This window comes from Aspergillus ibericus (genome assembly GCF_003184845.1).
Source record: "Aspergillus ibericus CBS 121593 unplaced genomic scaffold BO80scaffold_9, whole genome shotgun sequence".
Taxonomy (NCBI): Eukaryota; Fungi; Ascomycota; class Eurotiomycetes; order Eurotiales; family Aspergillaceae; genus Aspergillus; species Aspergillus ibericus.
In genome coordinates, this window is record NW_020292107.1 from 137,290 (window position 1) to 164,397 (window position 27,108).

General features: G+C 51.7%; 12 protein-coding genes across 12 annotated transcripts; 3 read left to right on the forward strand and 9 right to left on the reverse strand.

The window, feature by feature from the left end:
• Positions 1–176: 176 nt before the first annotated feature.
• On the reverse strand, positions 177–2,065 carry BO80DRAFT_401420 (cytosine permease; the record flags this gene model as incomplete). The annotated part of the gene is made up of 3 exons (XM_025717560.1): positions 177–1,487; positions 1,550–1,766; positions 1,838–2,065. The coding sequence occupies 3 exons, from the start codon at positions 2,063–2,065 to the stop codon at positions 397–399; spliced, it is 1,536 nt and encodes a 511-aa protein (XP_025577757.1). The 3' UTR covers positions 177–396.
• Positions 2,066–5,842: 3,777 nt separating this feature from the next.
• On the reverse strand, positions 5,843–7,948 carry BO80DRAFT_401423 (GABA permease). The gene is made up of 5 exons (XM_025717561.1): positions 7,613–7,948; positions 7,498–7,558; positions 7,210–7,442; positions 6,319–7,161; positions 5,843–6,266 (listed from the first exon to the last, which is right to left on the reverse strand). Exons 1-5 carry the CDS (start codon positions 7,689–7,691, stop codon positions 5,887–5,889), a joined length of 1,596 nt encoding a protein of 531 aa, XP_025577758.1. The 5' UTR covers positions 7,692–7,948; the 3' UTR covers positions 5,843–5,886.
• Positions 7,949–8,025: 77 nt separating this feature from the next.
• Positions 8,026–9,788, forward strand: BO80DRAFT_376399 (cytochrome P450). The gene is made up of 2 exons (XM_025716658.1): positions 8,026–9,089; positions 9,141–9,788. The coding sequence occupies exons 1-2, from the start codon at positions 8,140–8,142 to the stop codon at positions 9,637–9,639; spliced, it is 1,449 nt and encodes a 482-aa protein (XP_025577759.1). The 5' UTR covers positions 8,026–8,139; the 3' UTR covers positions 9,640–9,788.
• On the reverse strand, positions 9,727–10,534 carry BO80DRAFT_401428 (uncharacterized protein; the record flags this gene model as incomplete). The annotated part of the gene is made up of 2 exons (XM_025717562.1): positions 9,727–10,033; positions 10,086–10,534. The coding sequence occupies 2 exons, from the start codon at positions 10,532–10,534 to the stop codon at positions 9,727–9,729; spliced, it is 756 nt and encodes a 251-aa protein (XP_025577760.1).
• Positions 10,535–11,750: 1,216 nt separating this feature from the next.
• BO80DRAFT_432684 (uncharacterized protein) lies at positions 11,751–12,372 on the reverse strand (the record flags this gene model as incomplete). Its single annotated transcript, XM_025720795.1, has 4 exons — positions 11,751–11,904; positions 11,968–12,035; positions 12,074–12,126; positions 12,195–12,372. 4 exons carry the CDS (start codon positions 12,370–12,372, stop codon positions 11,751–11,753), a joined length of 453 nt encoding a protein of 150 aa, XP_025577761.1.
• A 3,326-nt stretch (positions 12,373–15,698) lies between these two features.
• Positions 15,699–17,306, reverse strand: BO80DRAFT_422902 (nitronate monooxygenase). The gene is made up of 4 exons (XM_025718920.1): positions 17,207–17,306; positions 16,853–17,114; positions 16,284–16,785; positions 15,699–16,233 (listed from the first exon to the last, which is right to left on the reverse strand). The coding sequence occupies exons 1-4, from the start codon at positions 17,217–17,219 to the stop codon at positions 15,943–15,945; spliced, it is 1,068 nt and encodes a 355-aa protein (XP_025577762.1). The 5' UTR covers positions 17,220–17,306; the 3' UTR covers positions 15,699–15,942.
• Positions 17,307–18,202: 896 nt separating this feature from the next.
• Positions 18,203–19,701, forward strand: BO80DRAFT_432686 (folic acid synthesis protein; the record flags this gene model as incomplete). Its single annotated transcript, XM_025720796.1, has 3 exons — positions 18,203–18,400; positions 18,451–18,659; positions 18,714–19,701. The coding sequence occupies 3 exons, from the start codon at positions 18,203–18,205 to the stop codon at positions 19,699–19,701; spliced, it is 1,395 nt and encodes a 464-aa protein (XP_025577763.1).
• A 33-nt stretch (positions 19,702–19,734) lies between these two features.
• Positions 19,735–19,977, reverse strand: BO80DRAFT_283397 (uncharacterized protein). The gene has a single exon (XM_025714941.1). The coding sequence runs from the start codon at positions 19,921–19,923 to the stop codon at positions 19,768–19,770; it is 156 nt and encodes a 51-aa protein (XP_025577764.1). The 5' UTR covers positions 19,924–19,977; the 3' UTR covers positions 19,735–19,767.
• Positions 19,978–20,251: 274 nt separating this feature from the next.
• Positions 20,252–21,153, reverse strand: BO80DRAFT_283479 (uncharacterized protein). The gene is made up of 2 exons (XM_025714942.1): positions 20,732–21,153; positions 20,252–20,681 (listed from the first exon to the last, which is right to left on the reverse strand). Exons 1-2 carry the CDS (start codon positions 20,833–20,835, stop codon positions 20,303–20,305), a joined length of 483 nt encoding a protein of 160 aa, XP_025577765.1. The 5' UTR covers positions 20,836–21,153; the 3' UTR covers positions 20,252–20,302.
• A 466-nt stretch (positions 21,154–21,619) lies between these two features.
• On the reverse strand, positions 21,620–23,346 carry BO80DRAFT_349733 (ADP-ribosylation factor GTPase-activating protein; the record flags this gene model as incomplete). The annotated part of the gene is made up of 5 exons (XM_025715517.1): positions 21,620–22,017; positions 22,075–22,775; positions 22,834–23,017; positions 23,077–23,212; positions 23,281–23,346. The coding sequence occupies 5 exons, from the start codon at positions 23,344–23,346 to the stop codon at positions 21,620–21,622; spliced, it is 1,485 nt and encodes a 494-aa protein (XP_025577766.1).
• A 306-nt stretch (positions 23,347–23,652) lies between these two features.
• tim21 lies at positions 23,653–25,192 on the forward strand. The gene is made up of 5 exons (XM_025718921.1): positions 23,653–24,227; positions 24,286–24,470; positions 24,520–24,574; positions 24,624–24,723; positions 24,773–25,192. Exons 1-5 carry the CDS (start codon positions 23,964–23,966, stop codon positions 24,856–24,858), a joined length of 690 nt encoding a protein of 229 aa, XP_025577767.1. The 5' UTR covers positions 23,653–23,963; the 3' UTR covers positions 24,859–25,192.
• On the reverse strand, positions 25,149–27,014 carry BO80DRAFT_422906 (mandelate racemase/muconate lactonizing enzyme family protein). The gene is made up of 4 exons (XM_025718922.1): positions 26,761–27,014; positions 26,594–26,698; positions 25,926–26,531; positions 25,149–25,860 (listed from the first exon to the last, which is right to left on the reverse strand). The coding sequence occupies exons 1-4, from the start codon at positions 26,803–26,805 to the stop codon at positions 25,261–25,263; spliced, it is 1,356 nt and encodes a 451-aa protein (XP_025577768.1). The 5' UTR covers positions 26,806–27,014; the 3' UTR covers positions 25,149–25,260.
• Between the last annotated feature and the right edge of the window lie 94 nt (positions 27,015–27,108).

Genomic DNA, 27,108 nt, shown 5'->3' on the forward strand with positions numbered 1-27,108 from the left:
CTTTCAACCATGCCGGGTAACAAATTTTCTGTGACACCGAGGAAAGTGCACTTTCTATTTACAACACAGGCGGCAGTCCACTGGGCAGACCTGGTCACTGTGCTTGAAGGAGGATCAAGATTGACAACTGCACGGGGAATGTTCATATTACGCGCGAAAATATCAATCTATCAATCACATCTCATCTCCGGCGCATCTGCACGGAATGGTATATTAAGATCAATGATTACATCTATATACATAAGTCCAGCTAACATCATGAAGCAGCCAGGTTCCGTGGTACGGAACCGACACTCTCAGTCGATTCCGAAAAAAAGACATAACAAGCCCAACCCAAACATCTGTATCCGAATTCATACCCTTGTTATAACAGTTCAAAAGAAAAAATCATCGCATTTACCGACCCAGCATTTTCAGTTCGATGGGTCGTAGAACGGCATACACAACCGCGGAGAACGCAAGGCCCAGTTCGAAACCGACATCACCATTGCCGGCCTTCTTAGCGATGGGACCGGTGTACCATGTCTCACTCATACCCACAACCATACCGGCGACACCGAAGGCAAAGGCGACGCAAGCGGCAATACCGTAGGGAAGCTTGTCGGGCTTATCATAGGTTTCCGGGCGGTATCCAGAGAAGCCTCGACGGATGACAATGTGGTCAGCGAGAGCGACACCGGAGTAGATGGCCAGCCAATAGGCGATGAAGTCCATCAGGTTCTCCAGGACCTCTTCGAAGTGGGAGTAACCGGGAATGGCCACGGCCACAGACACACAGGAGGCCAGGAACACCCAGATGAAACGAGGAACGCGCTGGGAGTAGCGACTCAGGACCTGGAGGGTCAAGGAGACGGAGTAGATGTTGGGGCAGTTGTTGGCAATGATGGAAAGCGAGAGGATCACCAGGCAGAACTTGCCGAAACCACCGAGCGGGTCCAGAACGGCGCCCAGCAGGCCTCCGTTGCCAGACTGGTTGTAACCAAGTGCATACTTGTTGTCGCCGCCATTGATGGAAGTCGCAGTCATAACGGCGATACCCAGGAACTGGGTGAACAGGAGAGGGACGATCAATCCGGACCAAGCCGCAAAGAAGATCTTGAGACGGCTGCGGTCGGAGGGCTGGTAGACAGTGTAATCGGCAGCGTAACTGGTCCAGCCAGTAGCGAAACCATAAACAGTCGCGCCGTAAGCCAGGACCGAGCCGACCTCAGACTGTCCAACGCCCATGGGAAGGTTCCTGAAATCTCCGGAGTGGGCGAACATTCCCAGAACGATCATGAAGACGATGAAGGTGGGGATCCAACTGTAGAACTCGTACAAGTGGACCACCTTGTATCCGGCAAAGGTGACGAAGAGGGTGCAAATGGCAATGATCAGAATTCCTGCAAAACCAGGCACGTCGCTGTTCACGGCATTGAGAAGCTGAGCACCGACGATGGAGTTGGCAGCGGACCAACCCAGACACGACAGAACGTTCAGGATGGCAACTAACACGAAAGTATGAGCACCTAGTGGGGACGAGACTCGCATCGACGACAGGGATACTTACTGAACTTGGTAGGATACCAACCGAACCAGAACCGGGTGAGGACCATTTGGCGCAGACCAAAGGCAGGACCAAAGCACGAGAACCAGCAGACAGTCAAGACACCCAGCAGGTTGAAGAACAAGCAGACGAGGATGGCATCGACAAAGCCGAGGGAGAAAGTTCCGTATCCAAGCACACCGATAGCGAACGAACTAACCACCATGTTGGCCGCCAGCCACTGCGATGGGTCAGTTTGGGAGGGCGGTCTTGGGAGCACCAGACGCAAAGCAACGAGAGTTAAAAACACACCATGCTGCTGATATTGAAGTACGACGTGTCGTTCCGTTCGTTTTCCGGCACACGTTCGACACCTCGCTGCTCAATGTTGAGCTTCCCCGCCAACCGTTGCAGCTTTGCGTACAGCGAATTGCCGTACATGAAACTCTCCCCGGGAACGGCGCCATCGCTGGTGTCGTCCATGGGCGTCTTGCCCACCTGGGGGGCTTTTTCGAGATCGGTCTCGGCTCCTCCGAACATGGTGAAGGGATGGGATTGGTAAACCACGCGTATATCTCAACGGCGCGAGTTTGAAGGGTGCTGGCGTGGGGGAGGGGGATCCCGGGCCAGGAAGTGAGGCGACTTTGGAAAAAGTCTAGTGGGAACTCTTGAATACGAGAGCTAAAAGCTCAGGTACCAAGTATAGTTCAAGGGGGAAGGGAAAAGGAAGAAAGAGGAGGAGACGGGAACCACATCTTTCTTTTTTCTTTCTTTCTTTCTCTGCAAGAGAGCGTGGGAGGAGAGCTCCTAATATGTGTTTGGCGGCCAGGATAATTTCTTCCACACCCACCGTGACGAGGCCCACCCCACGAGATCCGAACGAGCATCAGGCACGGTGATTGATCGCTTCTGCGCCGACGGAGAAACGCCGCCGCGACCGCGTAACAGCTTCCCATGGGCTCCTGTCGCGTGTTCCGCCGGAGCACCCAGCCCTGATGGACTCCCGTCGCTGTTCTTGTTTCGAGAAAAAACTGCGGGCTCCACTTGGCGGGCTGCGCTTAGTCGAGCCCTAGTGCGCACAAGCTTATGTCTGCGCCAATCACCACCCGGCTGCTCCAACACCGCCCGTCCTCATTGGAGGGATGGGACTCTGGGCACATGGTTAAGCACCACATAGATCGCAGAAATTAACTGCGAGGCGTTTCTGATTGGGCCACTCACCCTGCCAGGACCGGGTGGGCCGGGTGGCGATGGAACCCACGCTGATAAGACTTTGACTGGTGATAGGCACAGCGCCCGCCTGTAACCCTGAGAGATTTGATAATGATAACACCTCGGTTCGTTAGGTATTTCGGTTTGTACGGCCTACTGCAGTGCCTGGCCCCAAGCTGACCTCCGGGGCTGATAGTGTCGCCTCCTATCTCATGGTGCTGATAATCTTCACCCCGGACAATTCATTGAGGGTCTCATGTGTGCTGATATCACTCACGATCGGTCAACGCCGAAGGAGGAAGTTTAATCGGTGCCCTGCTTACTGTCTTGCCACCATTGTCTCATTGCGCATTCCCGATGATACCCTACGGAACCCCCGTGATCATCAAACTAGTTGCTTGCGTTGGACCACGCAATAATTATGACATGACTGCTCGTTGATGTATCTGTAGGGGGCTCACTTCGACATGGAAACCACCCCATTTCCCCCACGCAGCACCATCGACCACGATGACAACAGCTATCTTCCCCAGACTTCCGCAGTACCCCGCGCCTTCGGAAACCTACGAAGATTCGTACTTTGGGCTGACAGGGAGCGGTGATCGCCGCCTCTGATCGCTATCACAAAGTTCCGCCATGTGTCTGCCGGGCCGCGAAGCTTCAGCTAAGCATCTCTGCCCCGATAGAAGTCGAGAAGCCAAGCTGGCATGTGAGAATGGGCATTGTTTCGATCGCACAGCTGACCATGGACGCGTCCTGATTGGACGCTATGCAAGGCAGATAAGGCCTCATAGCCATATCTCTGAGATGCAATCGTTGCATGATACGAACCCCTTAGCGCAGGAGCCGTTAGATTGCAGCCAATTCCCCGGAGTATCTACCTGTTCTGGGCCAGCCAGTGCGTCTCCAGGTCTCAGGTACGGAGTGTACCTATTATCTATGCCAGTCGCCAAAGAATGCCAAACCTGCATTCTAGAACCTGTACAGGATGTCAGCCAGCTTGGTCCCTGAGGGTGATACCAGCGTCTGTTATCAAGGGCCCTTCCACCGTAATTAATATACTAAACTTCGCCCGGCTCAGGCCATTCGATCTCACTCAATCAGCGATTGCCACTAAGTCACCCTGCATTAAACAATTACCCCTGCCGCCTAAGAACATCCCTCTACAGTCTACACTGTACTCCTTTCTGTCTTCTTTCTTTCATACCACCTACACAGCTACAATGTCCATACCAAAGCATCCTCACGCTACCACTTGCCCTAAGTCCATCGCCCCTGTGGATCTCGCACTCCGATCCACCTTCAATCCGCCCGACCCACCAGGGAAAGGAAACTTCGGAACCCGCGACTCCAACGGAGTCGGGAAACTGAAAGCAAAGCAAAGCTAGGCAACGTTTCCCGTCGCGTGTCTGTCGTGTGCTCCCCCAGAAGCAGACTGAACAAGATCCGTACTCCGAAGTCTGTACAGTGTACCAAATTATCAAGTACAGGCCACGCGCCATCACCCGGAGATTTAACCCCTCAAAGTGAGACAGACTTTTCGGGTTGATTCATGTTGAATGGACCCATTAGTGCAAGATAACTGCTACTTACATCACAAGTCATCATTCCTCAACTATCTCCATCTACCAACAACCTATAACATAAGAATGAAATCACACCCAATTCAACCCCGTCACTAACCAACAAAATACCCCTGTACTCCATACAGTGCACTATACGGAATACCAGGTTGAACTTTCATCCCACGCGTCAAACACCTAGATACCCCGTCGTTACCCGTCCGCCAGGAAAGAAAAATTTTTCTCCTCCCTCTTGACCCGCCAATCCCAACGCAGGGCACTCACTGGTCTCACCAGTCCCGATTTAGGCCGGTCGGGTCGGTTTCCCGAGCCGACCGAGGAAAGTTCACTAACCAGTCACTGCTGCGTACCTATCCTCATTATTCCATTCTTTATTCCGTACCAGACTATCATAGTACTGTGTACCAGTAAGACTCTAGGCAAGTAGTTAGTTAGTCCTCTTGGCTTGGCTTGGGGCTGGCTTGGCTTGGATTGATGAGGCTGGGTGGCGTTAGTAAGCGGGGCGGGGAGTTTTGCCGAGCCGTAGTGCTTTCACTTTTCTGGATGGGTTGGTTGGATTGGATTGGATTGGATTTATGGAGGGGGGTGGGTGGTTGTGGTGGTGGTTGAGTCAGAGGTTTTGGCGGTCGCATCGCTTCGTATGTCGTATTGGGGATTGGAGAGGGTTGAGTTTGAGGGAGAAAATTTGAGTATAGGTAGGTAGGTAGCTAGCTACGTAGGTAGTATGTTCTGGGTGTACTCCGTGAATAGTCTTAATTCCTACGATTAGGATAGGAATAAGATCACCAATTACTGCTTACTGTTTGGGACAGAAATGAGGGATATTAGGAATATCACTTACCTACTCTAGCTAGAGGCCCTACTCCATAATAGTTAAGAGTCAGAGATGGAATGACGGGTGCCTGCTTGACACTACTTGCCTTATGCGCTAGGCAATTGGAGAAGTGGGTTCGTGCTGGGTTCAGTTTCGAGTTTCGAGATGGAGTATTCAGTCAGTAGTCAGTAGTCACGTTCCGTTAGTACTTAGTATCTAGGCTATCTATATTAGGGGGCGGGTTTCGAGATGTGGATGACGTAGTGGGGTTTGGGATTTCTTATGGCTATGCGGATTTGGATGAGGTTGAATGAGATGGTGGGTTGGATTGTGTGTACGCCTGTATGGAGTAGTGTGTGTTGTGTAGAATTGGGTTGAGATATGCTTTATTCGTTATGTGTAGATGTACATGGTGGGATGGGTGGTTTGTGTGCCGATATATATTTTCGGGGTGGTTCCGTGATCGGCCTGAGTAGCTTGGTTTATGGGTATCGGGGGAGGTTGCATAAGGGATGATTAGGATGAAGGTCGTACAGGCTACATAGTAGGTGTCGCTGAGGGATTAAGATGTTTAGATCCAGCAATGAGAAATAGGACCCTGACGGTGAAATAAGCTTAATTCACGTCAGTCTATTGGATTATGGCATAATGCGTAGGATTGCAGATCGCAGCCTAATCACAGGTATGATTACACGCGTTCACATCAGGGATACAGAAGTCTGAATGGCACTAGGACAAGCCAACTACAGCGCTCAAGAACTTAGGTTTCCTTTCTCAGACAACCCCGCGCTCGCTTCCCCTACTCCTGGATGTTCAACTCCATCTAAAACTAAGCCTTGGACATCACTCGGGCCCTTGAATTGCTTTCGGGCGGTGGTGAACCACGTAAAGATGCTCAGCAACGCGACCAACCCAATTGCTGCACTCGTGTAGTTCATTGAATCCGGGGTGACCGGGGCATCCGATGGGAAATTGAAGGTGATGAACGCAAAGAACAGGAACAGAAAGCCCAGACCATGCAGGCCGAGCGATATCGGCAACGGGAGGGAGTAAGGACTGTCGACTGGCGCGATGTCATGGCCAAAGAAGTATCCCAGTAGTCGAGCAAGAAGGACCAGCCCGTACGAGACATCTATGGAGCAGTCAGCGTTGTTTTCCACCCCAAGGCTCGGTGGATTACTCACAGAATCCAGTGGTCGCAATAGACACGACCGTATTGAACCCAGTGACGGTACCAAAGTAGATGGAGTTGAACGCCATCTGGACCACGACAGTGAACAAGATCGCATAGATTGGAATCTTCTTTCTCTTCTCCACGTGAGACAGAACCCCAGAGAACGGCATCCCCCGGTCTCGCGCAAATGCAAACAGTGCTCGAGATCCTTCCGCAACAAGACTCACCCCAGAAACTATCATAATCACAGTCATCATACTGGCCATGAAACAAGCGCCCACCTTGCTCTGGGTCGAATCGTAGAAGATTTGGATCACGGGAACCCCTGTGCTGGAGTTTGCAGTGGAGGTTATGTCGCCAATGCAGAAGCAGAGTGCCAACAGGAAAACAAAACCCGTCACAGCTCCCATGCCCACGGACATGATCATGGCCTTGGGCGCGTCTCGAGAGGCGTGTGTCATCTCTTCTGTCATGTGGCTTGGCGTATCGTAACAACACATGCCAAAGAAGCTCTGTAGGATTCCGACCATCGTTGCCATCGCGGATCCAAAACCGGTCGTGTTTTGGAAGTCCTGGAACACGAACGCCGCATCTTGCTTATCCTTTTTTGTTGCCAGCAGAACTATGACTATAATGACGAACGAGCAAACATTCCATAGTAGGATCGCCCGGGATAGACGGTTGAGCAGGTGAGGCATAAACAGATTGATCATGAGAGCCCAGATCGCGACTGCGTAAGTAACCAGGACGGTATGCCAACGCTCAACCACGTACTCAGGATTTACCAGATTTGCTTGTCCGAGGATGAAATTCGCGGCGAACGAGTTGTTCGCAGAGCCCATGGCAAGGATACCTAGTTTGACTGAGCACTAGCCAACACTCGGAGCTAAACATTGCTTACCCATTAACATGAACCATCCAGTAATGTACGACATCTGTCGAGCGATTTTTGGTGGCGCCAGCAGAAACACCCACGAATACTGCCCTCCAGCTACGGGCCATCGTGAGCACCATTCCGCCATGGACAGGGCAACCGCAAAGGTAAGAGCACACACGCCAATCCATCCGAAGAGCATCACTGGTGGGCCACCAGCATCCACTCCAACGATGAATACGCCGCTCAGTGCGCTCCAGCTGATTCCGCAAACGTCAGTAACCGTTCTCTCGCAATAGGGATGATGTACACAACCAGGTCACGATACTGAAACTGAAGCCTATCATGTCCAGGAGGCCAAACGATCGCTTGAATTCTAGACAGGTACAACATCAGTCAAAAACACTATCCATCGGAGGGATGGCCATACCTTGCTGGTACCCCAAGTGCTCAAGCGTGAGGTCTTCCTCAGCCCCTTGGCCGAAGACATCTTTGGGCGTCTCAGACATGGTGCCAGGAGTAATATCTGTGCGTGGAGAACCCAAAGCAGACCAGGACTGACAATCTGCCTGCTATATAATCCAGGTAGTGCAGCATGATAAGCCTCGTTGAGAGGACGCATCGTGCACGCTGGCTCTGCAGCTCAAGCCGCCAAGCAAGTGCTTATCAGCGGATCGACCGTGGCATATCGTTTCGGGGCAGAGCGATTGGCAGACTGCGCATCTTCAGCAAGGGGCGTCTGACCTATCAAGAGGATCACCTCGTTGCTTTTTCGGACCGTCCGAAGTGCCTTCATTCGTGGTTCTTTCTGACTAAGGGTCCAACAGCACGATCGGGGAATGACTCATCTGCGACTCCAAGCGGGTTAACTAGCGGGGTATCATCGAGATAATGGCTATATAACCTGCCAGGCAATCAGCCCCTATACGACACGAGGGCTTATTGTTTGCATTCGTCATGACTGGCATTGAGATCTTACAAGGGGTGTCAGCCCAGCCGCTGTTGTTGGCGGCCGTCGCAGTTGCCAGTGTCATTCTTTTAAGATGCTTCTATCGCATCTACCTTCATCCTTTATCGTCAGTACCTGGACCTAAGATCGCCGCCTGCACCTCGCTATGGCTGGCGTACCACACGTATGTTGGTGATGAATGCACTGTCGTCTATGAATTGCACCGGAGATACGGACCCGTTTTACGAGTCGCCCCCAACGATGTTGACATTGCCGATAAAGATGCGCTGGAGCCAATCTACATTGCTCGCGGAGGCTTCCCCAAGACGGCAGCATATTCCAAATTTGATATCGATGGACACACAACGATATTCTCCACTTTGACATTGCCTGAGCGAGCGACGCGGGCCAAGGCTGTCGCGCCCCTGTTCTCTACTGCTTCAATCCGAAATTCTCAAAAAGCATTGGGCGACGTTTTTGACGACTTTGTGAGCAGATTACAGGCTGAGGCACACACTGGCAAACCGGTCAATGTGCTGAATGCGACACGCGCCATGGCGATTGACGCCGTGAGTGCCTATCTCTTTCACGAGAGATATGGAGCCATCACGGAGAAGGCAGAGTCGATGTCGGCTTCACCATTTGTGGACTCCTATGTCGGTGTCGGGGCCTTCTTTAATGTTGTACCCGGGAAGACCGGGGATTTATTCATGGCGATGGTCGAGCGCTGGTCAACAAACACTATGGTGGAGAAATCGCACGGTCTGATGGATCAGTACACGAGACAGCTCATTCAGAGCGCAAGGCCAAAGAGTGGAAGCTACCAGAGCCGCCTTTTGGAAAAGACATCCACCACGCAGTCACAAATTGAAGTGAAGGACGTCTGCTTTGCAGGAACCGACTCGACCGGAATGAATACTGCAACCATCATGTGGTACCTGGCAAAGCAACCAGAAACGTGAGTCACAATAGCGCCCTATGTTGGGATTTACTAAGCGTTTGCGTGCAGGTATGCTCGTCTCAGACAAGCCGTTCTGCAGACCATAGAAAATGAGGAAGACCCCACAACCTGTGCTTATCTGCGCGGCGTCATCCGGGAAGGCCTCCGACTCTCATGGGCCAATCCTATTCGATTGCCTCGTATGGTTCCGGCTGGTGGTTGGCAGTTTCGGAACTTCTACTTCCCGGCTGAGACCAGTGTCGGTGTGGCGGCCTTCCAGCTGCACCAGGATGACACTGTGTTTCCTGAGCCGCAGCGATTCCTCCCTGAGCGCTGGGATAATGCGGACGATGCAATGCTCACAGCTTTCTTTGCATTTGGCAAAGGTACTAGAGCATGTATTGCCCAGTCGCTGGCAATGTATGAAGTCACCATGGCTATTTCCAAAGTGGTCGAGTCAGATGTGCTCCGGGGAGCGACGATTGTCGAGGACCGAATCGAGATCAAGGAGTGGTTCAACTCAAAAGTCAAAGGAGAGGAGATTTTGATACAATTTTCACGGGACTGAAACATACATGCCCATACGCGTTGAATAAAGACAAATTATAGACATGGGTTCCGAGCTAAGCCAAACTATGTACGCGAATGAAAGCATTCAAAAATTGTCTCGAGAAAAATCGATATCCTTACCATTTATCCACTCGATCATTTCCTGATATAGGGCATCACGCTCTTTTCCAAATAATTGAGGAAGGTTCTGCTTTATCGGATACCCTAATCGACGCATACCATAGGACAGAAACTGGTAGCCCTTAGGCTCCTTGGCTAAGGACTCATGGTCGATTGTCGGAAGCCGGGTCGCGTCCACGGGCACCAGTTTATCCTTCTCGTAGATTGGATGATTGCAGAAGATCTTCCATCCCTGGGACTGTTTCCCCAAGAAGAATACAAAGCGACAATCACTATGAAACCAATGCATTAGTAGGGCCAGATATGAGGCAAGAAATGCAATACCAATCACTGTCCCACTCGACTCCATTCTCATCGGCAAAACGCCAGGAGATCGTGACCTTCATCTTATCGATGGCACGGTCACCTTTGATATCCACTGCGTGACCAAGCACGCGATGGCAGATGAACTCGCCCTTGGCCCAACCTTCAGCCCAGGTCTCAATAGCTTTGTCCCGATAGTTCTGCTGCCAGCTAATGTTGATAAACGCATTGGGGTCGAATATTTCCCGGAGATCAGTCCACTCGCAGGCATCGCGATGGAGCGGCCAGCCCTCACAAAGCTCACGGATCTTGAATCGCTCCAGGGTCGACGCGTCATCGGTGTTGTATGTCAAGCGGTTGGATGCAAGAGGAGGTTCAGCACCTAATGCGTAACCATCTTTGTCGGCAAACTTGAAAAGTGATGGCTTTTCAGTCCCAGTAATCTTATCCATTTGTCCGACAGCACCCATTTTCGATACTTGCAATTTCTGTCAAGCGAGATATATTGAAAAAGGCAATTGACCGATAATAGTGTTGAAAGAAGGGGGTGGGTTAGGTCCCTTAAATAATGTTGTAGCTCATATTCCTCCAAGCCCCTCAACTATAGCCATCTCCGATGATAGGATGGGAGTCCTGGTTGCTCTGGCCGACCAATATATGTGGACGAGGTATCATCGCTAAAGGGCGGCTCATAGTGACGTGAAGTTTGGGCAGCCTAAAGTTTTCAGTTCAGAACTATAGCACGGGTGGTATCCTGCATCTCAACTGATAGCATGTATTTAGGTACCTGTAAGTTGATCGCACAAACCTGGAGGATGTAGTTTTTACTTGGCTGCGCAGGGAAGAATGTCCCAGTCTCAGTGCTGCGAGTGGGTTGACCAAGCTGGGAAGCCGGCCACTCGGCTGAGGCCAATATAAATATCCCGGGACGTGGTTTTCGAGAAATATTATCTGGAAAATTGGGGACCGGTGGTCAGAGGAACTGTGTTCGTTTCCAGGGATGTGCTTCGATTCCCTGGTGGATCTTGGATGACGCTCGTCATCCAGACAACTCGGGTTTGGTTTGGCGGTGGGGTTTCCTTGGGAAGATCCGCCAGGCACCTGGTTCGAAGGATTGTACCTGGGCAGGAGACTGTCAACCAGACCTGGCAAGCTCAAGTTCGACGATTGAAGTCAGGTAGGTTGGTAGGGTCAATGCTCCGCAGTGGATTGTGGGAACTGGGAAGAGTAAAGTTAGACCCGCTCCCCCCGCATGACGGCAGACTATCTATGGGGTATGGGGTAATTTTAGCGTAATTACTGTGAGTGAGGATCCACAGTATGCAATGCTCGTTTCCAACATTGAATCTCTAGGTATTCCATGCACATCCTGATCTCTTTCCCTCGGAACTATAGTTCATGAATATCTAATGACTCGACCGCTACCCCCGCTATCTTGTCCAAAACCTCAGCTGACTGCTCAAAATCGATTCTAATCGGGTTCGGACTGGAATCACTATATCATAACCTCTGCGCCTCGCTTACGGTTACGGTTCTGATATCTTTCCACCAGAGGATCTCGATAATAGCCGTGTATTGGAGCTTTGCATCAGTGGTGAAAGGCGGTTGCACACGGAGAATATGGGAACTTTGTGCCCGCTCATGATGGGCATCATGGCCTTCACTGTCAACTCTCGCTTCTTGTCTTTACTGTTCAATAGAGATAGGGAGGCATACATCCATGAGAATTAAGTCCGGTCTTGGGAAGCACTGGATAGGTAGTCTAACGCATGTAGAACCATTCTCCGCAGTGCAGCTGAGCCTCTTGTAGGCCTTGTGAATGGAGCACCAAGTGAACTGTCTAGGGAAGATGTTAATGATTATTAGATCAACCCAGTAGTGATATTATGGTAAGAGAACGTACCTGTAAGTGACGGCTAGGGTGTGTATTGTAGGGTGGCTTGGGATGTATAGGTAGGACGGGGACTGAAGCTGAGGGGCGGGGTTTTATTTTTCTGTTAATCACATACGGTCCTGTGAATCATGGATCCATACATGGGGATTGAACTCATACTACGTAGCACTGTAAGATTGATACCATCCTCACTCATTTGCTATCGCCAAGTTCCACCAAATCCATACAACACTCACCACTCGAAACCCGGTAGTTGCACAGACTGACTGCATCGTATGATTTCATAGGGAGGGTGCCAGCCTCGAGAAGGAACTCTCCATTCTTCTGTGTGCGAAAAGAGGCTACATAAGATATCATACTTCCCCTCTTCTTGTTTCTTGTCATATTATTGCGTCCAGCAAAGGCGCGAGGCATCATGTGACCCGCATACAGTCCCTACTACGTTGTACGACAATGGCAGTGGCGCACAATTCCACATCTCAAAGCAGTCGCCTGTGCTTGACGAGATTGACCGCAGCCTTTTAACCAACGGACACCATCAATCGAAGATTGGTATGGCACTTTTCTTTTGGCTTAGGCCTTTTCTCTGACCGTTGCTATCCATATAGAAACCTACACGTACGTTGCAAGTACACAGCTCCCAACTCGGTCCCATGGATCTCTGAGAGCTTCACCTGTATCCACTGATACCCTTCCACTCAAATCCAAGCCCAATTTTATTGGCTGCTCATTAGTACGCCCAAGATATTCGATTCACTCTTACCTTGGCCCATTCATCACGGCGCTATCATTATACCATGCCATGTCCGGCTACGAGCTCGAATCCAACGGGAGGATCGTATAAGGTATTCAGCCGACCGAAGTGCTTCATATATCTCAAAGAAAGAGTTCGGTGGGACAAGCCTCCGTTCAATGCTATATTTCAGACGTGTTCTGTGCAGAGAGATCCCTCTAAAAATGGTAAAGCAGAAACGAATATCACCAGCTTTGATTAAGAAGAGAGACGCGATTCTGACGGAGCGGTGCATATTCGGGGAGAAACTTGACCCATTATGGATGTCTATGACAGCCCAGATCATGTCTCACGATATGGAGACTTTTTCAGACCTCGACCAACAAGTGACCGATGCTGATGTCCTTGTTCAATACTTTGCACTTCACCGAGATCACGCATTCTGGACATTATGACGGAATGCGTTGGGAGGCTGTGCAAGGAGACTGGCTAGAGGACTGGTTATCGGGATATTGCCAGCATTGTCGTCTGATGACTAACCGTGGAGAATTATGGATTTGACAAGCTACCTTGGAAATTCACGGGATCGAATTAAGAAGTAGTGCGGGTGAAATACAGCACATCCGCTACGAATATCGCCAAAGCTCATCGAGCGCCAAACGAACCTTGTCGACAAGACATCAATGACACAGAAGAACCACACGTTGCCCAAAACCACAGTAATCAACAACAAGTGTTGATGACTCTCCAGCGAATTGACTCTGACTTAGCTGTTTTCGCATGCAGGCTACCTAATTTGATCACACTACGGTATAACTAACAACAGAACATAACAACTCACTGTCTGCTACGATCAAGATCCCTATTACCAATGGCATCTACCCCAATTAGACCCTGTTCCTTATAGAACATAAACTATCAAAGACACCAATGGAATGGTTGTTCTGAGTACAACAACGGAAACAGTGGCGTATCGGATACGCCGAGGTAAAGTAAGCCACCATCTTGACCTCTGATGGTCGATCGACATGACAGATAGTGATGTGTGTTTTTAGGAAAGGATCATCGCCGCTTATCATGGCATAGAGACTCCTGTTGCGCGGAATGTTCCTACGCTGCCTGAGGCCCTCTTGTTCCGCGGTAACTTGATCCCTCCCTACGGCCCCGGCAGAGCCCTCGGAGCCTAGCCCTGAGGACGCGTTGCACCCCGTTCAGTAGGAGTAACCCATGATCCCTACTGAAGTTTCCATACGATCGTACGGATGGTCCCCCAAGATACTACGGAACGGTCCAGAACGCCCGGCTGCGGGTGGCCTGGCTTGCCGTATATTAGGCCCCTCATGGCGCCTAGAAAGACGAATCTCATCAACCTCAATCAGAGCTCGGTTTTCTGCTGGCGGAGTAGTCGAGCCCATTTGCCCCTAACAATCTCAGGGACAGTTTAATAAGATGGGTTGCTGCCCTTTTGAGGGCTTGTGACTTCGACCCGTTCGACATCTCCACCGACCTCGTTTCTCCTATATGAGATGTTGCGAGGTATCATACTGACTGCATCATATGGTTTCAACCCAATTTATCCAACCTATGCGGAAGCCTTGCCATGTTCGTGGTCGAGGCAAAAGACTCAGGAATCTATGAGAAGGTCATTATCGAGATATGAGTCTTCGGTAAGATAAGTCCCACTGGCTTTGCGTGGGATCAACCACAGGGTTTATAGATGAGGACTGAGGGAAAGACGTATAACTCCGGGTATTTCTGTATACAGCTTGCTCATGCATGCCTTTAACTGGTATGGCTCATGAAGCGCGTGTATACGGCTTGCCCATGGTTGTCTCTACCTGGCATGACTCATGCAGTCATTAAAGTTGCTGGAATCTATTGGCTTCCCCGCAAATTCAAGAATCCTGACGATGGCCAAAGGAAAGGGTCAGGAATCAAGCGATATGTTCACCAACGACAAGGCCTTTGGGTGCCTCCCTCTAAGTTCCTAAGCGGAGAGGATCGAAACTCGGAATCCGAAGGGGTCATCAAAAGGAAGATAGTACTGCCCTAGAATGCCGTTCCTACCTTCTTTCTTCCTATCATGCATCCAAAGAAGGACGACTATGACTCTTCTCGAGTTATCCAATCACCCAGATGTTGTATATTTCATGGATTCTGCTACCAGGAAAAGAAAGACAGAAACATCACCCAGAACCATAGATCTCGACGAAGACATATCCTACCCTTCGAGTCCTCAGTGAATGATAAATATCGCAGGCATAACTGAACAAAATCGACCTCATGCGCCGCCGATATCTATACAGCGATCTCCTTCCACCCTCATTTCTCACTATAATGGCTCAAACATGATCCTCGACGGATATCATCCCCTGATCAAACATTGTGGTCTCCTATATCGACTCTATATCCTTTCTTCTTCTATTATATACTAACATTATCATCTATACCGTATCACACAGCCTACGTTACGCTATATCCTATCTCAAAAACTACCCGTACGTACCACAACCACAACATACTATACTACACTCCATCTTATCCTCTAAGTGCAAACACCCAAGAAGAATACAAAACTTGCCTCTCGACATGACACGTGTACGACCTTCTTGCCGTCGGGGATGTAACGCCTTTTTAGGGTAATCTTGGTATTGGTTATGTGTGACATGTTCGTGTAGGACGGTGGTGTTTTTTATTTTTGGTGGGGGGCTTGGAGGGGGTTCTGGACTGGTCTTTTTGAAGCTATCTTTTTCTAAGTCGTGATCTTTCGGGGTTGGGCTAGGATGGCGAGGAATATATGGTCTTGTGATCGAGGTAGATGGTTCTGGGTGCGGCCGGGGACAGATAGTATGTGCTTGAGTTTGGATTTTATCGCTCTTAGGGAGTGGCTAAGATATAAATTGGAAGCTGGAGTGTGGTTATTGGCTGTTCGGATAAGTTTTGTTGGGAGCCATGGGTGGTGGTTTATCTTGGGGTAAAAGTATGAGTTCAAAGGGAAGGAGAAAGCCTATTCAACCCTGTTGGTATTTCTGAAACTTTATCCTGGTTCATATAGCGATACTTGTAGTAAAAGCTGATGTGAAGGTGTTCAACTGAAGGAATCACTTGAACAGTGGTAACATTGCCAAAAAGCGCCATAGTCTCTAGCAGAGATCGGGTAATCAAGAACAACAAACAGCGTCATCAAGCAAAGTCCTTCGTTAGTTCCTAACTGGCATCGACAGTATGTGAATGGTATCTGAGTGGAATATTTACAACTTGGCCAACATCTTGCCGCCCTGTTGCAACAGAGCAGCGGCATCCGTTACGAGCTCGTCAACAATAGCCTTCGCGGGCTTCTTCTCGTTGACAACGGCGGCAACCTTGCCCATCAGGTAAGGACGGGCATTCTCGAGTGTCTCGTCATCTACGTCGTCGGGAAGATTCTCCATGTCGTGCTCGGCCGGGATGATACCCTTGGAAGTGAGCTGCTTGATCTCCTCCTGGCGGTTCTCCTCCCAGTTTTTGATGTATTCGTTGTTGCGGACGCGGAGCGGGCGACCCTAGACAAGTTAAAATTCATTCAACTAGCAGAATGTTGAATCGAAATTACCGTGAAGATGATGGTGCGAATGGTGTCGTCAAAGCTAGCAGTACGGACGGCCTCCTGGTGAGCCTTAGGAGCGCCGGCCTCATCAGCCAAGATGAAGCGGGTACCAATCCAGACGGCAGAAGCACCAAGCATCAGAGCGGCGGCAACCGAGTTGCCGTTGTACAAGCCACCTGCAGCGACAACTTGCACGGGAAGACCAGTCAGGGGACTCTTCTTGCCCTGGCACAACTTGGCCACCGTCGGAATAAGAATCGTCGTTGGGACGTTGCCAGTGTGACCACCACCCTCACCACCTTGAGCACAAATGATATCCGCACCGGCGTCGAGGGACTTCTGGACGTGCTTGGGGTGACCGATCATGTTCATATATAGGATGCCTGCAGCATGGAGTTTATCGACAACATGTTTGGGAGGGATACCGACGGCGGAGACGAAGAGCTTAGCGCCACTCTCGATGATGATGTCGACAAGTGCGTCAAGCTTGCCCTTGGTGTAGTCGTAGCTAAGGTACAGAACGCGGATTAGCATCAGGGGTTGCCGTTCATGATACAATCACGTGCGAGTCTCACTTGGTCTTGCGGGCACTTCCTCCGACCTGAGGAAGCAGCAGGTCGACACCAAAGGGGGCATTCTTGTCAACCAAGAAGCTCTTGAGCTCTGCGATTTGCTCACGGAGCATGTCGGGGGTGTAGCCGACACCGCCAATAACACCCAGTCCACCAGCGTTGGTGACCGCGGCGGCCAACTTGGGACCGGCGGCCACGTTCATTCCTGCCAGCAGGACGGGGTGGTTGATCTTGAGCAGATCAGTAAGTGTCGTACGGATTTTCTCTGAAAGAACGAAGTGAAATTAGCATGAAGCGCCCTGGAGAAGCCAACATGGCAGATAATGTTGTCAAAGAGGCGGTGGCGAGGAAGCTTACGAGGAGAGGCCATGTTTGAGGGAGGTTAAAAGCTGCAAAACAGGGTCAAGTTGACAGGAGACGAAAGCTTAAAGGTTAAAAGAGGTGTGTCAGTTGGCAGTAATGGAGGGAGGTGGAGATCCAGGATACCCAAGAAGCAATTATAAAGAAAGGCGAGCAACCAGCCAGGCCGGGGGGGACCGAGGACAAGCGGTCCCCATGAGCCTCGGTCCAGGGCGTGTCACGGATCAGGCTATCGAAGGCTAAACCTCACCCCGACATTCCTGCCGAACCACCTGATACCCGCTGCGGGGGTGAGCGGCTAGTGTGTAATGCCTAAGGCCACCCGTCCAAGGCGTCAGGCCGCCAGGTGTCGAGACTCTAGTGTCAGCTGACCGCGCGCCCCGGGCCTTGCGCGGTCCGTGGCATGACGTATTTTCTTCCCGGCTCCGCTGTAGATCTCGCCTCTGCACTTCGCTCTGGAGATCCGTGGCGGGCTAGTAAGTATGAGTCTCAGGCCAGCTGTGACCTGGCATAGCAATGCTGTCCCCTTGACGCCGGCCATCCGGGGCTTTCACCCATGTCGGTTTCCCACCACAAGCCTGCTGTCTTCTCGGACAAGTAGAGGTAGGCCTTTTGCTAGCAGATCATATGTCAGCTTGGTAGAAAGGTAGGTTCGCTGATAAGAATCGAGTATATCATTGTCTGACCAACTTCATAGAAATTTGTCTATTTCTGGTATGGATCCCTTCTAGGTTCTCACACAGAACTGCTTTTCGATGCATTCATCCCCCGAAGCCACTTATGCTACACTGCCATTGGCTCAGAGTCACCAAGCTTCACTGATACCGTTCCGAGGTTGAGACTAATTCACGCTCAGGACCCCTGCACGCTAGTCGATTGACCAAGGACACATTGGCTGGCGTCAGTGCAAAGAGATCCAGCTATGAATCCTTGAAGCCACTCTCTCTCAGCCGTAAGCTCTCGACTAGCCGAGCACAGCTATTCAACAGCAGCATGAATCAAACACACCCCTCCACCCATCGCGCATTTATTGCGTTTGGGAGTAACGTGGGGGATCGTATTGAAATGATCGAGGCTGCCTGTCGGGAGATGGAGCGAGCCAGCATTAGGATCAAGAGGACGAGCTCCCTGTTTGAGACAGCTCCGATGTATGTTCTCGACCAGGATCCATTCATCAATGGAGTGTGCGAGGTCTGTCTACCAACGCTCTTTACACGTTAGCCATTCTAATATCTTTTCAGGTAGAAACCAGTCTGAGCCCTATGGAACTGCTGGATACCCTACAAGCCATTGAGATCGGCCTCGGACGGAGAAAACTGATTGACAAAGGACCGCGCTCGATCGACCTAGACATTCTTCTCTACGATCAGCAAATATTCTCTCACGAGCGTCTGTACATACCACACCAGTTGATGCTAGAGCGCGACTTCGTCCTCCGACCCCTATGCCAGTAAGTTTCCCCCAAACAAACAGCAAAACAGCCCAACTAACCAACAACCCTCAGACTCATCCCTCATGAACGTCCCCCCTTCCTCGGCCACGCCAAAAGTTACCTCGCACACCTCAAGACCCTCCCACCCCCCGAGCCAACACCCTTCTCTACAACCCCAATATCAAACCACTTTCCCGCCATCCACTCGACCAACCCCAACCGCCCAACCCACATAATGGCCATCCTCAACCTCACCCCAGACTCCTTCTCCGACGGCGGCATCCACTCCCCCCAAGACCTCGCCACCCTAACCACCACCGTCCGCAACTTCATCCAAGCCGGCGCCACAATCATCGACATCGGCGGTGAAAGCACCCGCCCAGGCTCCTCCCCAGTCGGCGAAGCCGAGGAACTCGCCCGCGTGATCCCCGCCATCCGACACATCCGAACCACGATCCCCGAAGCAGCCCACGTCGCAATCAGCATCGACACCTACCGCGCCCGGGTCGCCGAAGAAGCCTGCGCCGCCGGCGCCGACATCATCAACGACGTATCCTCCGGCCTCCTCGACCCCGAAATGCTCCCTACCATGGCCCGCACCGGCAAATCCGTAATCCTCATGCACATGCGCGGCACCCCCTCCACAATGACCAAACTAACCGACTACCCGAACGGAGTCATCCAAGACGTCGGCACCGAACTTCTCCAGCGCGTAGCCGCCGCCGAAGCAGCCGGTATTCGCCGCTGGCGCATCATCCTCGACCCGGGTCTCGGGTTCGCCAAGAACGAGCCCCACGATCTCACCATCCTCCGAGACCTACAACAGTTCCGGACGGGGATCGAGGGCTTAGAATACTTCCCGTGGTTAATGGGACCCAGTCGGAAGCGATTCGTGGGACGGTTGACGGGCGTACAGAAAGCAAGTGAACGCACCTGGGGCACTGCTGCCACAGTAGCGGCTAGTATTGCCGGCGGGGCGGATATCGTGCGTGTTCATGATGTGAAGGAGATGTGGCAGGTTGCGAGGGTGTCGGATGCGATTTATCGGGGAATCTCATAGTCTGATGGATGGACGGGATGTGAAAAGTTTGCTATGTCTTTGTATATTCAACTATAAGATAATGGGCTAGGGATGGAAATTGGTATAGTGGGAGGGTAGGAACTTGGTTGGAATGGGTTTCCTGAGCATGTATGGTGCCGGGAAGGGTTCAACCCCAGTGGATCCTGGGGTAAGGTTCACTTCTAGATAGTGATAGAGATATAGCTGGGTACGTAGTGACATATCGAGTAATGAACATGGTGTCAAATGTACTGCAAGTTTGATGGAGCTCTGTTCGGTCATGGCCGGGGGTATGTCCCATCACCCAGTGGTTATCCATCGCATGCAAGCTGTAAGGCATTAACGTATAACGAGTAAAAAAGCCCGAAGTGATCAATAAATGATAAAGCTCCTATGTAATTATCCAATCTAAGCTGCGCCAGGGCCCAAGCAAAGCAAAGCCAGTAAACGCGCAAACAAGGTGTACATCGAAACCAAACGAGTGTCAACTCCGGCCATAGATCCTAGTAATCCCACACTTTGGGACACCTCATATAGCAGCCAGTATATAACCCCCGCGATCCAAACAAACAGCAAGCGAACGACAGGAAGTGATCTCAAATCAATAACCCCTGGCTAACCACTGAACCACGGGAGTGAACGAAAGTGGACCACCCCCCTGGGGTACCCACTGAGCCACGGGAAAGAACCCACTTGATTCCCGCTCATAGTTATCGAACGGCACAGCAAAGTCCCAGACTCTAGGCAACAACTCTTGCTCGACAAAGTACTGATCAGTCTCCAAAGCTCGAAATTCGAATTTTTCCAAGTGATTAGGAGTGTAAAATATTGTGGGTTGGATCCATTTGATCGGTTCCGTGGTGTTCGTCGAGTCATTCCACGCCTTCTGCCGAGTTGGTGTAGCGCAATCGCTGAAATGTTCTTTGAGGTCTGCGTAACGGCTGGTGCTGAGGTATCCAATTGAGGCTTGTTTGGAGAAGGTAGGTTCATTGGTGACGTTTTGAGGCAATATTCTGATTTCGTATTCCATACCTTCGATGTGGGAGATGCTGCCGGTGGCGTGGTGGAGGTCACCGCCGCCGGCTTCATTTTCGACCCACAGGCCATGGTGGTATTGGGGACAGGCATAGACATGAGGATCCTCTGCACCTGGTGGGATGTCGAACCAGACCTGAGCGATTCGGTAGGTTGGGTGGGTGATCAGTCGCTTCGGACGAGGTTTGTAGGACTCCGGCGGAGGCGAACCATCCTGAGGTTTAGAAGTCTCAAAGTATTCTTAGTGGGAGTTGCATAGCCATGTCGGCTGCTGCGGTAAAGTGAAGTAGGGACATAGTTAGGTATGGCGAGTTGGTAATAATGTTTTTCTAAGTTTGGTGCGAGAACGAGGCTGGTGGGGATCTTGGGAAGAAGGTTTTATAGGGGAGTGATATGGGGATGAAAGAGTGTCAGGGAGGAAGGTGCGTCCGAGTGCTGCACTCATATCCACTTGAAGTGCAGCGTTGGAACATATGTGTTCTGCATGTCGAAGCAATTCGTGTTTTATTCATCAACTTGATTCTAGCACTCCTAACCTACTCATGTCCAACAAATATACCAGAATGCAGGCAGCCAACATGTTCAATGAAAGGCAATTAATGATTTTAACTAACGCGGAAGAATAACGTCGATGAAAGCGAGGAAACCGACCTGGACCGATAAACGGATCTTTTAGTGTCCAGCAGTTCTAACCATACGGGGCATTGCGCCAACCACGTCGTCGAAATGATTCTGTTTATCAGGGTACTAATCAGGGGAATAGAAGATGGAGACAGAAACGCCACATATGAAGGAGATCGAGTATAAAGCTGGCTAACAAGGGTCAGGAGAAGCCGAAGTGGGAATCGAAAGCGTATCGGTGTGGTGTTCGAAGCGCACATGTTTAGCTGTTCAGGTAGCTGCGTATAGCGCCTAGATAATCCGTGAGTAAGGATTCGATGTGTATGGACAGGACAGACTCACCTTGTAGCTTGGTTGCACCCTCCCCGACAAGCTGCGTCAAGTTCTCAAGGTCATCACCCGCAGTGATACCAAACCGGCGCACAAAGTCCTTGGCGGCATTCTCGAGATCCCCGTAGGTATCATCCCCAGCAGGAAGGTCATCCTCAGGGCGGCCGAAGTAGGAATTGCTAGAGATAGCAGTGGCACCGTCAAATTGACGAAGACGGTCCTTGGCCTCAGCCTGCGCAGCAGGGTCGAATCGCTCCCGTCCGAAAAACTCGTCGGAGGAGATGCCCTTCTGGCTACCGAATCGGGACTTGGCCTGCTTCAGTTCTTCGTCTGTAGACAGTTAGCCCGTGTCCAATAAAAAGACTTCAACGATACACGCAAACGTACCATCAGCTGCAGACCTGGAAGGAATAGCACCAAAGCCCAACTTCTTCGGAGCAGCAGGCTTCGGGGCGCCGACAGTTTGGCCAAATCCTAGCCGTCCAATTCCCATGCCAAGGCGCTCCACGTCACCTGAACTGCGCTCTTGGACGTTCTTGCTAGGGCTAATAGGAGTCGGCGAGGCGATCGCCGTAGCAGCAGTGCTGGTAGCCTTGGCCTTGGCATCTGCCTCAGCCTTTTCAGCTTCAGGGTCGTAGCCCAGCTTCTCAATGCGTTCAGCTTCTTCTCTGGCCTTTCTCTCCGCCTCTTCGAAATCGATGGCTTCTGCGGCGACGATCTTCTTGGCCCCCAGCTTGGGGGCCTTCTTGGCACCCAACACGCTGCCCTTCTTCGCAGTGGTGGTCGAGGCAGTCTTGCGAACAGCAGCGCTGGCCCGGATGGCGGTAGGAGCGGGAGAAGAGCTGTCCTTGTCGGAGGCGGACAAAGGCGACTTGGAACGCGAGCCGTTTGCGCCGGAGTTCAGGAACGGAGAGCTCGTGCGACTGACAATAGGAGGGGTACCGGTACGAGAGGGAGGGTTGCTTGGGCGCTTGATGGATGGCTTATCCCATGAGGAGAAGAAATCGTCATCCTCCCCGGCCGGGGTGCTGGAGCCATTGGACGGAGTACCGGCGGGGATGTCTGTAATCACAACCTCCTCGGGGTACCTGTGCGTGGGACGAATAATTAGACCGAGAACAAGTATGAAAGGCCAGGATCACTGACTGTTGCGCATCCTGTGCAGCCCGTCTCTTGAGTTCCTCCTTGTACTTCACGGCGGCGTTGCAGGTGTACTTGGTTTTCGGGTCCTTGCTGGCCAGAGCGGCAGATCCGCCGTGCGACTGGAAGTACTTGGTAGCGGACTCGTTACCGCCAACCTTCATAGTCCGGAGTTGTTCCCATTGCCATTCTGCATGTATCACATTAGCCCCGACAAGCCGTAAACTCAGAAGATGCGATGCTGCATACGATCGAGGTTGGTAGAGCGGACAAAGGAGATGTGGACACCCAGATTACGGTGGTGAGCCGAGCAGTCCAAGCAGAGGTAGATACCGAAGGGCACCGACGACCATGTTGGGTTATTGGAGCCACAATCGAAGCAGATCTGCCACGCAAGAGTCAGAATGGTTGGCCGGGCAGGCTGGCGAGCTGGCGGGGAGGGGCACGGCGCACCTTGTTTGCGGGCTTGAGTTTTAGCTTCTCAAAGATCTTCTGAGACTCCGCCTTGGAGGCACTCATAGTGATGGGAGGGATAGGATAAAGGACCCGACGAGAGGGAGAGGTACGGTCCTGCAGGCGGAATAGGATGGCAGGTCTTCGGGGAGGGAGAAAGAGGGATCCAAATTGCAGGCGGGAGAGCGAACGTGGTCGGATTGGGAGCGCCGTCGTGACCCTGCCACTTTTGCGTCCCCCATCGGGTATTTTTAACTTCGGGCCTTATTTTTGAGTGGCACCTCCAAGACCACGCTAGTGGCGAAGCAGCACAACAATCTGGATCGCCATTCACAGTTGGCGATGTGACCGATCATGATACGTCAATTGAACCTCTCCTTGGCATCTTTTCGCACCCTCCGTGATGGACATATAGGAACACGGCCACTGTTTTGATCACCCAGTCCCCAGCTGGTACTGCAAATACACCCGCCCCCATCCGTACCGAAACTTTCAGAGCGGCGGCTGAAACACCGGAAGTGGATGCCCACGTGACCCACCCGATCCCCACACGGCCATGGACCACGGCTCTCCCTCGACATTTTTATGAAAGCATCCGACAGCTCTACCAGCTTTTCCATGCTCCTCGCCGCACTGAAACACTCCTAATCCGATGCGGACCTGGGTGATGGTCAACCGCCGCAATGCTTCCACACCTACGACCTAGTCCTGCCCTGTCCCGGGTACCCGCAGCCCTTCTACGTCCGAGCCTTCCCCGCACGACGGAACTAGCACGCTGTTATGCCACCCAGACCGGAGGATCGGGGGCACCGAAACGGAGAAACGTCACGATCTTGTCTGATGATGGGCGCTATGAGTGGGGGGAGCTGAGCGGGAGGGAGAAGGTTGCACGGGCCACGCAGCAATCGTTCAACTTTGTTGTTATTGTCGCGGGTGCTGTGTTGACGGTGAGAAGGACCTGCATGGTATAGATAGCTCGGGAAGGGCTGCGCTGATAATGGGCAGGGCGGTGTTTTCTATCTGCTGTATACGGAGGTCTTCTCTCCGAACAGCAAGACTTGGCAGTTTGAAAAGGCTGTCGAGCGCATAAAGGACGACGCGCGCTGTACGGATCTTCTCGGTGACCGGAGGGAAATCAAGTTCTATGGTGACAATACCTGGAGTAGATGGGCGCGGAGTCGCCCTATTGCGTGGGTGCCATTTCCGTACCGGCATTGGACGATGCTAACTGGGATGTAGGAGTTCTATCTATCAGGACCGATTGGGTCGCGAACATCTGAAGATGAACTTCCATGTACGCTAGTTTCTTGTCTGAGGGGGTATGGTTTACTAATTGTCGATAGGTCGAGGGTCCGCTTAATTCCGGTACCGTGTTCGTACACATGATGAAACCTTTGGACCACCACGAATGGGAATATCAGCTTCTTGCCTTGGAAGTGCCGGGTTAGTCGCATAGCCTTTGCTCGATGAACTTCTTTACTGACATGTGTAGGACATTCCCGTATTGTTCTAGAGCAAGCCCGCGAGAAACCCGGAGTCGGACAGGCACTCAAAATCTTCGGCATACGGTGGCGGTAGATTGGAGCGGTTTGCCGATCTTTTAGCTGCATTTTGCAGTTGCGGATTCAGTCATTGAAACAAACGGAATATATAGGCTGGGCTGTGTTTGGGTTTGAAAGACTATATGTCTGGAGCATAATCCACTGGCCTATTCACCGTTGACTAAAATTGCTGTCTGGAGGCTATTAACAGGGAGCTTCAAGCTTTCCCTTATTTTGCAATGACTCTAATGCGGTTGAGTTCTCCGAACTGTGTATAATTAAATCCCTACGGGTGTACAGCATACCATACGAGACACAAAAAGACAACACAAAGATAAGACAGACTCCGAGATGTACTATCATCAAAGCAGCTCATGAAGTTCTAAAAGCTTTCTACATAAAACTCGTATCACATATTTACAGACCATCCATCAGCCTCTCATATCCGGGGACCCTCCAGAATCGGCTTCGCCGCCTCTGTCGTCCACCAACTCTTTCCCGGCTCACCCGGAAACGAGAACTCGTCCATACTCTCCGGCTTCATCTCTACACTGTATCCGGGCTCCAGAGGAGTAACATAGTATCCATCCTTCACACTGGAGGGGTGCACAAAGTGCTCGTGCAGGTGATCCACATACTCCAACACACTCTTTTTTCCGCTCACAACGACATAGTCGATCGTGCTCAGGTGCTGCGTGTACTCGGGCAAACCGACACCACCGGAGTGAGGCACGATGGGCACACCGAACTTACGAGCAAGGAGCAGGATAGCAAGAACCTCGTTCACACCACCGACACGGCACGCGTCGGCCTGGAGGACGGTCAGAGCTCCTGCCTGCAGAAGCTGCTTGAAGACAACACGGTTCTGGCACATTTCACCAGTGGCGACGCCAATAGGGCCGTAGGGGGTATCTTGGAGAGCCTTCTTGATGGCGGCGTGGCCGAGGATATCGTCGGGGGAGGTGGGCTCCTCGATGAACCAGGGCTTGAACTCGGCGAGTTGTTGCATCCAGGTGATGGCTTCGGGGACGGACCAGACCTGTTCATGAAATTATTAGCATTGGGTAGAGTAAGAGGCAGTAGTTGTGGTGAAGGTAGATGCACCTGGTTCGCATCAACCATGAGGATGTTGCCCCTGTCGTATCCGATAGCTTCACGGGCAATGGCCAGTCTCCTACGGTCTTCCTCGACGTTTCCGCCAACCTTCAGTTTGAAGTGCTTGTATCCCTGCTCCACACTCTCCTTCAGAAGAGTCTTCAGCTTGTCCTCACCATATCCCAGCCAGCCTGCGCTGGTAGTGTAAGCCGGCACAGCCTGGCTCTGCTCGGCCTCCTTGATACGGTCCTGCTTGCCGGACTCAACCTCCTTCAGGAGGGAGATGGCCTCTTCAGGTGTGATGGCGTCCGTGATGTAACGGAAGTCAATGCAGCGGACGAACTCCTCGGGAGACATATCCGCCACGATGCGCCAGACAGGCTTGTTAAGAGTCTTGGCCCACAGATCCCAGAGGGCGTTAACAACGGCTCCAAGGGCCAGGTGGATGACACCCTTTTCGGGTCCGATCCAACGGAGCTGGCTGTCGGAGACAAGGTAGCGCCAGGTCTTGCCCCAGTCGGCAGTAAGTTCGTCGAGGTCCTTTCCAACGACTAGAGGGGCGAGAAGGGAAATGGCTGCGCAGACGATCTCGTTTCCGCGGCCGATGGTGAAGGTCTAAAATTGGTAGGGTTAGTCCTGAAGGGTATGGGAGTAGGGGAGGTGAGGCTAATGCGTACCATGCCGTGTCCGGCGTGCTCGGAGTCGGTGTGGATGATGCAGTAGGCGGCGGAGTAGTCGCCTGCTGCGTTCATGGCATCGGAGCCGGTCTTATCGAGGGAGGTCTGTCAACGTGGATTAGCATGTACAAAGCGTGGGTGACTCGGAGAATGCGCGTGCGACGTACAGGAAACCTCACGTCCCGCGTGGTGAAACTCAAAAGCTTGACCATGGTGCCGACTGATCCAATTCAATTGGTTTTAGAAGGAGTGGAAAAGGAAGCCTTTCCGGGGAATGATTGCAATTTACTGCAATGCGGGGCAGCCGGCTGTTCAAGTATGAGCTCCGCACGTCAACACAGGATATGAACGAGCAAAAGAAGCAATTGGAAGTTGCTGTAGACACCCGCAACCTCACGAAAAACAATTGAGAGAAACCGACAAGGATAGGGAAGCATCAAGAAAGTCGCAGCCGGGCCGGGCGTACTTATACAAGGCGCGCGGGCACCCCTCCCCCTCCACGCAGTGTGGGGAAC